The sequence below is a fragment of the Astatotilapia calliptera genome, chromosome 7 (assembly GCF_900246225.1).
Source record: "Astatotilapia calliptera chromosome 7, fAstCal1.2, whole genome shotgun sequence".
NCBI classification, from domain to species: Eukaryota; Metazoa; Chordata; class Actinopteri; order Cichliformes; family Cichlidae; genus Astatotilapia; species Astatotilapia calliptera.
Window position 1 is genome coordinate 12,363,565 of NC_039308.1, and position 10,541 is coordinate 12,374,105.

The 10,541-nt window shown below is 40.9% G+C and overlaps 1 protein-coding gene across 1 annotated transcript; it reads left to right on the plus strand.

The window, feature by feature from the left end:
* The first annotated feature begins 860 nt into the window (after positions 1-860).
* LOC113025425 (3-hydroxy-3-methylglutaryl-coenzyme A reductase-like) lies at positions 861-10,069 on the plus strand. Its single transcript, XM_026173140.1, has 20 exons — positions 861-996; positions 1,385-1,591; positions 1,999-2,110; positions 2,450-2,537; positions 3,270-3,354; positions 3,470-3,575; positions 3,702-3,808; positions 3,935-4,054; positions 4,168-4,301; positions 4,377-4,666; positions 4,767-4,900; positions 5,009-5,203; positions 5,478-5,636; positions 6,708-6,865; positions 6,942-7,047; positions 7,128-7,298; positions 7,418-7,558; positions 7,709-7,867; positions 7,959-8,107; positions 9,083-10,069. The coding sequence occupies exons 2-20, from the start codon at positions 1,427-1,429 to the stop codon at positions 9,117-9,119; spliced, it is 2,616 nt and encodes an 871-aa protein (XP_026028925.1). The 5' UTR covers positions 861-996; positions 1,385-1,426; the 3' UTR covers positions 9,120-10,069.
* Positions 10,070-10,541: the final 472 nt, after the last annotated feature.

Genomic DNA, 10,541 nt, shown 5'->3' on the forward strand with positions numbered 1-10,541 from the left:
AGATCATCATATCAACAGTCAAACATGGTGGTGGTAGTGTGATGGTCTGGGCATCATTTGCTGCTTAAGGACCTGGGTGAATTGATGGAACCATGAATTCTGCTCTTTACCAGAAACTGCAAAAGGAGAATGTCCAGCCATCAGTTTCTACCTTAAAGCTGAAGCACACTTGGGTTATGCAGCAGGACAAAGATCCAAAATACCGCAGTAATAAATAAATAAATAAATAAATAGAATGAAGGTTTTAAAGTGACCTAAAGAAAGTCTGGACTCAAAAACGAATGGAAATCTTTGGTGTGACATTAAACAGGTTATTTAAGCTCCAAACCCTTTAATGTAGGTGAATTTAAACAATTATACAGACCAGTGGGCTAAGATTCTTCCACATTGCCATTGTCATTGTTATCACCCAGTTATTGGGTTTAGGAAGCTTTTTTTTTTTTTTTTTTTTTACATGGGGCCAGGTAAGTTTGAATAACCCTTTTCCCATAAATAAATGAAATCATAATTTAAAAACTGCATTTTTGGTTACTTAGATTATCTTTGTCTAATATTTATTTGATTACTAAGAAATCAGGAAGCGGACAAATACTTTTTTTAAAAAAAATCTCGCTGGGCAAAAGTAGGCCACTACCTTCGTCTTTGAATGAAAAAAAGCAGAGACGTGATCCACATGAACAGCGCTGATAAAAGCCACAGATGCAGACAACGACCACTGATTATTCTTGAGGGCTTGTTTGTGTTAAATAAAATAAGATACACTGTACTACTAAACTACTAAACGGTATAACGGCAACAGCCTCTATTAACTCAGCAGGAGCTTGGAGCCGGAAGCAGGGTTCATACGTCAGGACTTCACAAGCGGATTGACGTCAGTATTTCCGGATCGCCATATTAGTTTCATTACATCAGATCAGGCAATGTAGCAGGCTAAGCGATTTGTGGGAAGGGCACTGTCGCTATGGAAAGGACTCTCTGACCACGAAGAAACTCTTTGTATGTTTACAGGTTTCCGTATAATGCAGAGTAGTACTTAAAATGTAATGAGCCAGGGGGATTAAGTTATTTTGGTGACAGGCTGTAAAATTAGTCAGCGTAGCTAATGTTGACCGATGTTACGGTAACTAGCATTAGCTAAGCTGCGCTAATATAGCCTCAGTGTGTTAACATCTAGGTAATGCTAACCAGGAGTAATGATACCTTTGTGAATCCTATTGTTTAAATCCTTTTGACAGCACTGCGGCGACCGAGTGTGTATATTAAACTTGACGATCGTCTTTCACTATATTTCGCCATCATCACACAAGCTGCATTTTGATTTTAAAGCCGTACAGAAGTCAGACTTGCTAACTACCAGTGACTGGACAATGTTCTTGTAACGCAGGTGATTCTGGGATCTTGTGTAGTAGGAAGATATCCTGAGACCATGTTGGCACGTCTATTTAGACTTCATGGGTTGCTGGTGGCCTCGCACCCATGGGAGGTAATCGTGGGGACCCTGGCTTTGACAGTATGCTTCGTGTCTATGAACAGCCTGGCAACAAGCAACCAGATGTGCAAGTGGAACCAATGCCCCAAAGTTGAGGAGGAGGTGAGGCTGGTGTGGCACTCTCTAAGAAATGTTGTCGGAGTTTTGTAAAATGGTAAATGGCCTGTATTTGTATAGCGCTTTTACTTACTCCCTATGGACCCCAAAGAACTTTACACTACATTCAGTCATTCACCCATTCACACACATTCACACACATGTGATGGCAAGCTACATTGTAGCCACAGCTGCCTTGGGGCGCACTGACAGAGGCGAGGCTGCTGGACACTGGGGCCACTGGGCCCTCTGACCACCACCAGTAGGCAACGGGTGAAGTGTCTTGCCCAACGACACAACGTCCGAGCCGGGGCTCGAACCAGCAACCTTCCAATTACAAGACCAACTGCCAACTCTTGAGCCACGATCGCCCCTGAGGGTCTACACTAATGTCTGTTTTTTTTTTCTTGCAGAAAATCCAGAGCAGTGATGCAGTTATTCTGACAGTCACTCGGTGCATGGCCATTATTTATATTTATTTCCAGTTCAAGAATCTCAGACAGCTTGGATCCAAATATATTCTAGGTCAGTATCATGAGATGTTTGTTGGGTTTTTTTCCCCCAGTTTTGGACAGTAGTAAACACTTCTTCTCACATCATACAGATTTGTTTTGGCTGTATAATCACCACTCATTAGTGGCCACAGTTTTTCTTTTACTACTTTCCAGCTTCAGCTGTTTGAATTGCCATAAAATGTTGTCAGTGGATTTAATATAGAACATGATTTTAATGTATTACATTTTTAACCCCAAACTACTTGGGTTGGTTTGTTTCTTTGCTTTTCATTTAGACTGAAAAACAAATGACTGGCTAGCAAATTTATCATAAAAATACACCAACATTCCATTTCTCCTCCGTCTCCAGGTATTGCTGGATTATTTACAGTATTTTCCAGCTTTGTCTTCAGTACAGTCGTCATCCATTTCTTTGGGAAGGAGCTGACAGGTCTGAAGTAAGTGTTTCCAATGGACTCACATATACGCTAGGAGAGTGGTTCTTAAAGTGGTCTGTGACATATTGAGAGTGTACATAGGCAGTGGATTATTTTAGCAATTAAGTATTCTATTAAATTATTATTCTGTTGATTAACATAGTTAATCCAGTAAGAAACACCTTTGTGTTATTAATGAGCAATAATAAATCTAAGTAAGAAAATAAGTAAGGATAAGGATATACATGTTGTCCCTGTTCGAGGTTATGCAAAGAGTTTCAGTTAGACTGATGTTACATTACACTGTACTTCCTCCTCAGAAGAGGCTGATCTTACAGAGCTTTAACTTGCTGCCAGCTTACTTTGTTGTCAAAAGTTATTACTTTTTCTGTGTTGACTATAGGGGAGGCCTTCTTTCTGCAAATGATTGTTAGTGAGAGGGTTTTTTTAAAATCACTAATCCATGTAAAACTAGTTGCGTAGCTAACACAGTTGGTAGTAGCAGGATAAGAGGCAGCTAATGTTCTAGTGAGATCAGGTAGACAAAATAGTTAACATTTACCAGCAGGGTGATGTACACATTGTTTCACAATTTTAGGGCAATACATTTGAAGCTCTGCAGCTCCTTTGCATTAGAGACAAGGATTTAATTCAGCTGTAAGATTAAGTTCACTGATCTGTAATTGTAAGATGACACTGAAGGAAAGTATTCCAGGTCACTCCCTGGCTGACACTTGTCTGCTCTCCCTGCAGTGAAGCGCTGCCCTTTTTCCTCCTGCTTATTGACCTGTCTAGAGCCTGTGCGTTGGCTAAATTTGCCCTCAGCTCAAACTCTCAGGTAATTTCGCACATATTTGGTCTTACCATATGTATGAAATGTGGCTTTATTCATATGGGGGACATAAGTGTAAAGCATCCTTAACTAACGAATTGGTCTTGTGTGTTGGGAATAGGAGGAGGTGAGGGAGAACATTTCTCACGGCATGGCCATCCTGGGCCCAACATTCACCCTGGATGCTGTGGTTGAGTGTCTGGTTATAGGAATCGGAACCATGTCTGGTAAGGATTACTGCTGTTTCTCCACCTATAAGCATCATCAGTGATGCTCTGTGTGTTAGAAATATTGTGGTTATGCTTGATCGAGTAGAAAAGCAGAAGTCAGCTGTGTTTCTTCCTTTTTTCTAGGTGTGCCTCAGTTGGAGATCATGTGTTGTTTTGGCTGCATGTCTGTTCTGGCCAATTACTTTGTCTTCATGACGTTCTTCCCTGCCTGTGTCTCTCTGGTGCTGGAGGTGAGATGTGCATGCAACAATTTGGAGAAATAAACACAGATAAGATAAGGAAACAAGTTGCTAGAGTTTAACTGTGATATATTTTTTTTATTAATATTTTTTGTGGTCCTGCATATTTGTGTGTAGCTGTCAAGGGAGAGTCGTGAGGGGCGCCCCATCTGGCAGCTGAGCCACTTCTCCCGTGTGCTAGCTGAGGAAGAGGATAACAAGCCCAATCCTGTGACTCAAAGGGTTAAAATCATAATGGTGAGTTCCCATCATCTATGGTGGGGATGTTTATTTAGATTAGTCTTCAACATTGTGTATTATAAAGCATTTTTAGGTCTGAACGATGATGCCTGTGTGATGTTGTCTTTCAGTCTCTGGGATTGGCTTTGGTTCATGCTCACACTCGACTGACAGCTGAACATTCAGGTCAAAACCGCACAGTGGAAGGGCCTGTAGCAAAGAGACTGGACTCTCCTAGCACCATATTGCCTCTTAAGCTCACCAGGTAAACCATGGAATATTGCAATGTTTGTATTATTGATTCCTGCGTCCACTGATATATGACTTTTTCTCTCTCCAGTATCGACCTGGAACAGGTGATAACCCTCGGTCTTGCTCTGATTCTGGCCGTAAAGTATGTATTTTTTGAGCAAGCAGAGACAGAGTCCTCGCTTTCACTCAAGAGTACCATTATAAGCTCCACTCCCAGTCCGAAGCCCTGGGTGACAGAGGACTGCTGCATGAGGTCCCTCCCAGCCCTGAAACCCCAGAAGACATCTAATAGTGTTTTGGCAACCATCCCTACCTCTTTAGCAGCTGCTTCAGACGTGAAACTTTCCTCTGAAGCTGACATATCATTTAGAGAAGAGGGTGAGACTCGTAGCGGGTGCTTCTAGCTTTGATAACGCGTGTACCCAGTGATGAAGATGATCTAACTGCTGTGTTTTTTCATGTGATTCCTCTGCTGCAGATGTGATTCAGAATGCATTTTGTGGTACATCTTCTGGGGATTCTCTTGCTCAGACACAATGTGCTCCTCCAAGTGTTTGTACGTCGGAGCCCCGAAGTCTGGAGGAATGTATGGCCATCCTCTCAGATTCTCAGGTAAGTTGTCAGGTTATACTGGAAGCACAATACAAAGCTAGATATATGATGTTCTGTGTTCCTCAGATTCTTCAAAAATATCACTGTTTTGCCCACGATTCTTTCCAGAGAGGTGCCCATTTGCTGAGTGATGCAGAGGTGATGAATCTTGTAACCCTGCGCAAGATTATGAATTATAAACTTGAAGGTGTCCTTGAGACTCCAGAGAGGGGCGTGGCCATCAGGAGAGAACTGTTATCATCCAAACTTCCTGTTCCCACTGCCTTGGCTTCTCTACCTTACAAAGACTACAACTACTCACAGGTACTGACAGTCCTTTTAAAGTGTAGTCCTGTTTATTCTTGGGAAAAATGTTTATCTTCAGTTGTCAGTTTTAAATCATATATATATATATATATATATATATATATATATATATATATATATATATATATATATATATATATATATATATATATATATATATAATTTTTTTTTTTTTTTTTTTTTTTTTTAAAAAAATCAAATGTTTTTATGTTCATTTTTTCCTTTACTCTGTTCTTAGTTGTGCTTAGTTTGTGTTGTCTTTGCCTTTTAGGTGATGGGTACTTGCTGTGAGAATGTCATTGGCTACATGCCAGTGCCAGTGGGAGTGGCTGGCCCTCTTCTGTTGGACAAGAAGGAGTTTTATGTTCCTTTGGCCACCACAGAAGGCTGCCTGGTAGCCAGCGCCAACCGAGGATGCAGGGCACTTTTTGTAAGTGTGTCTCGTGTGGAGCCCTGAGGGAAGAGTAACTATCTTTTCAGTAGATGCAAATAAATAAATCTACAGGGTTTGTAGATTCATGGAAAAACTGACAAGTCATAGAATTTGGCAATGGCTGTCAAGAAAGATTAATAATATAGAAGGTTATGTGGTTCAGTTAGCATGGACTTAAAAAACTCTATATGTAGTAAATAATACTTCAGTGTTTGGGCGGAGGAAACATCACTGACCAGAAAGTCATGTGTAAATTTGTGGCGTGCCAGGAATATAATGTCTGATGTCTGGCCACTTGTGAATAAGTCACAAGTCTTGATAAGCCAAAGTGCGAGGGCCTTTAATCTGCGTTCTGTCTAATGACCAGCAGGTGGCAGTGAATCTGATTGTCTAGTTGATCTGTGACCTCAGTAAAGACTTTCCTGAGGAGTTATTAGCTTCAGTTGCAGGTTTCCATTGCAGTCAAAAAAAAAAAGAGATTAAAGCAGTTTATAGGTTGTGGTGTGGCTCTCTTCTGACTGAGTCATTTCAAAACATCAAGGCAGCAATTGTGAAAGCACTCAGCATAAAACTAGATTTTTGATATCAGTGTGGCTATCGTCCATCCTCTATAAATGGTCTCAGCTGATAAGGTGAGTAATTAATTGCTAGGCTTGGGAGTTCAGTTGATGTTGTTTTTACTTAGCGAATCTGTGCATGTGAGTCATTGTGGCAAAACCCTGGAGAGGTGTTGTGCACTTTGCCCTTAATTATTGGGTCTGTGTGATGTCACTACAATGCTCAAGAAAGATGGTTATTTTAAAAACTAACCTAAATCTAAAAACATAAAGTGTGGTTTGGGTAAAAAACCCCAAACAATTTATGAACCAAAACTAAAATGGTATGGCTCATTGGCAGGTAGTGAAACTGATTTGGACTTTTATCGCCCTCCTATATGCAGCCAGTTTTAGAGGATGTAAGGTCATAAAAAAGGTCATCCTCACTGCAATGGAAAATTATTGTATCCAACTCTGGCTGCTGTTATTTCTGTGTGTGCTCCCTGCTGACAGTGTTTTCTTTCCTGTCCAGCTGAGTGGGGGTTGCATCAGCCGGATTCTAGCTGACAGCATGACCAGGGGTCCTCTGGTCAGGCTGCCCTCAGCGTGCCGGGCTGCAGAGGTCAAAGTCTGGCTTGAGACCTCGGACGGATTTAGCATGATTAAAGAGGCGTTTGATGAGACCAGCAGGTCAGTGGAAGAGCTATGACTGATTGATGACTGTGTTTTTGGTACACAGATGATAACTAGTGAGTACTCTTTGTAGGTTTGCTCGTCTGGAGAAATTGTTGGTGGGCATAGCTGGCAGAAACCTATACATTCGCTTCCAGTCTCAAACAGGCGATGCCATGGGTATGAACATGCTCTCGAAGGTATGAGAAGTCTTCTGTAATTCGGTCTTGTTATTTAAATGTTGACTTCAGTGCTGAGTGCTTTCTGTCTTTTTCTTCAGGGCACTGAGCATGCTCTGCATGTACTCCAGCAGCAGCATCCAGACGTAGAGGTGCTTTCGCTCAGTGGCAACTTTTGCACAGACAAGAAGCCTGCCGCAATCAACTGGATTCTGGGCCGAGGCAAGTCTGCTGTATGCGAGGCCACCATTCCTGCTAAAGTTGTGAGAGAGGTAAAAACAATTCAAAGCTGGATCCTGACAGAAATCTAATGACAGCGGCCACAGTTTCTTCCCCTCCAGTTTTTCTGTTTTTCTGCAGTTTGTAAAATCACCCTTTAATGTTTCCCCAGGTGCTGAAGAGCAGCACAGCTGCTCTGGTGGACCTGAACATAAACAAGAACTTGGTGGGGTCAGCCATGGCTGGCAGTATAGGTGGCTTCAATGCTCATGCTGCCAACATTGTCGCTGCTATCTACATTGCCTGTGGACAAGTAATAGAACCTTAAATTAACACAAAAAAATAAAATAAATACATTTAAAAAAAGGTTTAAATAGTGAAACATTATGTCTGTGGCATGGTATATGATCCAACAAAAAGACATATTATTAAAGAACAAGTATTTGTTTGTGTTGCGGTTAAGGACCCAGCTCAGACAGTGGGAAGCTCTAACTGCATTACTCAGATGGAGGCTGTCGGTCCAGGTGGGGAGGACCTGTACATCAGTTGCACTATGCCTTCTATAGAGCTCGGCACTGTGGGAGGAGGCACCAACCTGTCGCCACAGCAGGCCTGTCTGCAGGTAGTCTCAACTACATGTAACATAGCTGCCATTTGTTGATGCGTTTTTAGGATATTTTTTCCCCTCTAACACCAAACCTCTGTACCTGCAGATGCTTGGTGTTAGCAATCCCAACCAGCCAGGTGACAATGCCCGTCAGCTGGCCCGTGTAGTCTGTGCCACTGTTCTGGCAGGAGAGCTCTCCCTGATGGCTGCTCTCGCTGCTGGACACCTAGTCAAGAGCCACATGACCCACAACAGGTGAGATGTCTCATTCTTTTGGGTTTTTTACAGCAATGCCTGGTCAGATTTGAGAATTTGTGCCGTTTTATTTTCATGTCGTGTGTTTTTTAGGAAAATGAGTTGACATGTCTGTTCTAAGAAGCAAGCGTACCATAACCAGCATCTCCTTTCATTATATGGCTTTACTTACCCTGACTGACAGAGAGCAAAGCATTCACACGAAGGTCCAATTAGTCAAACCAGAGTTTCCCAATACAGCTGTGTGAATGTTATTGTGAAAGGTGTGTTGCTGTCAGCATCTGACCAATCAAAAACGTGGACAGGCTGCCCGTGTAAAGTCAACGGACTCGTCACTGTCAGAGCTTCATAGTGAAGACTGAGTGATCACAATTGTGTATTCGGCTAAATGAATACGTTGTGTAGTTTTTACAATTAGCCCTCCAGGATAAGTTATCAAAGAAATTCAGTTTACTTATTAGAAGGATATATTTTTGCCTCAAAAGGATTACAAAGGCCTCACAAATGTGTGCTCCAATCCACAAAGAAATACGAAGCAGTTTGACCACAAGTAAAACTTTTTTTTTTAACAAATGCATCCAAACCTGGAAAAAAGGTGATTGTTTACTACACACACTTAAATTTAACATCACAAATCAGGCAATTTTTTTTCTTTCAAAAACCTTTTTGTGCATTTAAATGTCTAAAACTACATGTAACATCCCTCTCACTTACAAAACCTTACAAAATCACCTGATATACACAGATCACATGACATGCCACATGAGGTTTTGTCATATCTTTAAAGTCTCTTGTTTTCAAATGTAAAATCCAGAGTCTCTACATTTTGTTCCTAAAAAATGTTTTGAAGTCTGGTTTTTCCAAAGTGCATCCAAAATAGCCCATACTTATGTATCACCGTTTAAGTTTTCCTTTGTTGATATCTGTTAGTGTTTTATTGTGTCCACTTTGAAATTCTCTTTTTTTGTCTCTTAGATCGAAAACAAACCTGTGTTCAGAGAATACGGCGTGACACTAACATCGATGGGCCGTCGTGATGCGGTTCTAAAAGCGAACCTGTGGACATCCAGATATCAGAGTGTTAATGAACAGAGCCAACATGTGCTTGCTTTGTTTTATTACCTCACTGGTTTGTGAGCTGAGGCCTTAAGTTTTGGTTGTTAATTTGTGCCATTTTTCTGCATCTGAACTTTGTAATATTGTTTGAGAACCTGTTAATTCTGCTACTGATCTTTGAGAGAAGTGCAAGAGACTGATGGTGTTTAGACAAGTAAAATCCATCGTGCTGCACAAGTTACAAGAGTCCTGTGCCTCTGATGGGTCGCAAAGGATGGATGGGATGTCCGAATGGCTTTTACATGAGCTGAATGAAATGAGATCCTCATGCAGTCATCATCATCGTTTTTATTTTTATTTTTTGGGACAAATGGATCTTTGCATTTATCAAAAGCTTGCTTGAGAGAGTGTAGTGGGCAGCTTGTGCTCAGGTTCTGAAAGTCAACTTTATGTGCAAATGTGTTTTTACCAGTGTTGTAGGCACCACTACGTAGATATGCTCATCCCTCCCTGAGTGAAGGTGCTACTGTATACTGTGTATACTGTAGATTGCCCGTGGGTGTTGGAATTCTCGCTTCAATGAATGAAGCTGTTGCCAGCAGAAGGATGTGTTTGGTTCAGATTCTGATCAACTACTTCTACAAGTTTTTGAGGAAAATTGGAAGCCATAATAATTAAACCTTTACGGTACACTGTCATCTGTGGAACTGAAGGACTGGGTATAAATTATCACTGACTGCAGGTCCTGCTCATTTTCAGAAAGCAGTGACACTCAGAAGTGCCCTTACATACAGTATGTTTTAGAAATTGAGCCTTGTGCTGCACACTTTAGAATAACCAATTATGATAAAAGTAAACTTAACTGTCTTATTTAAAAAAATAAATGACAAGTTTTTGTTGACAATACCGTGTTTGTCTTTCTTTAACATTAACAAGACTGGAATCAACACTTGGGGCCTTTTCCAGTTAGCAGATGAACAAACTGAGTCAAATACAGGCTTAAGAGAGAGACGAGGCACTTAAAGAAGCCTGACATGAAATCTATTCTTACACAGTAAAGAAGACTGCATTAGACTTCCCGGAGGAGAAAAGAAAAAGCTTTTTAAAAACCTAATATGGGGGTAAAGCTAAGTTATTTTAATAACTGGAGATTCTATGCACATAGTTTATTCATTTGAAATGAAAAGTAATTTTATGTTCAAATGGGCAGTTTGTTTTTTTAAATGCAGTGGATGCCCTTCATCATACAACCCCGAAGGGATTTAGTGTCTCCTCCAAGAATCAAATCAGGACTCTTTCACTCGTTAGGCAAATGTGTAACCCACTACATTATGGAGCCAACAGAATTATGTTATACACATACAAAATACAAAAAATG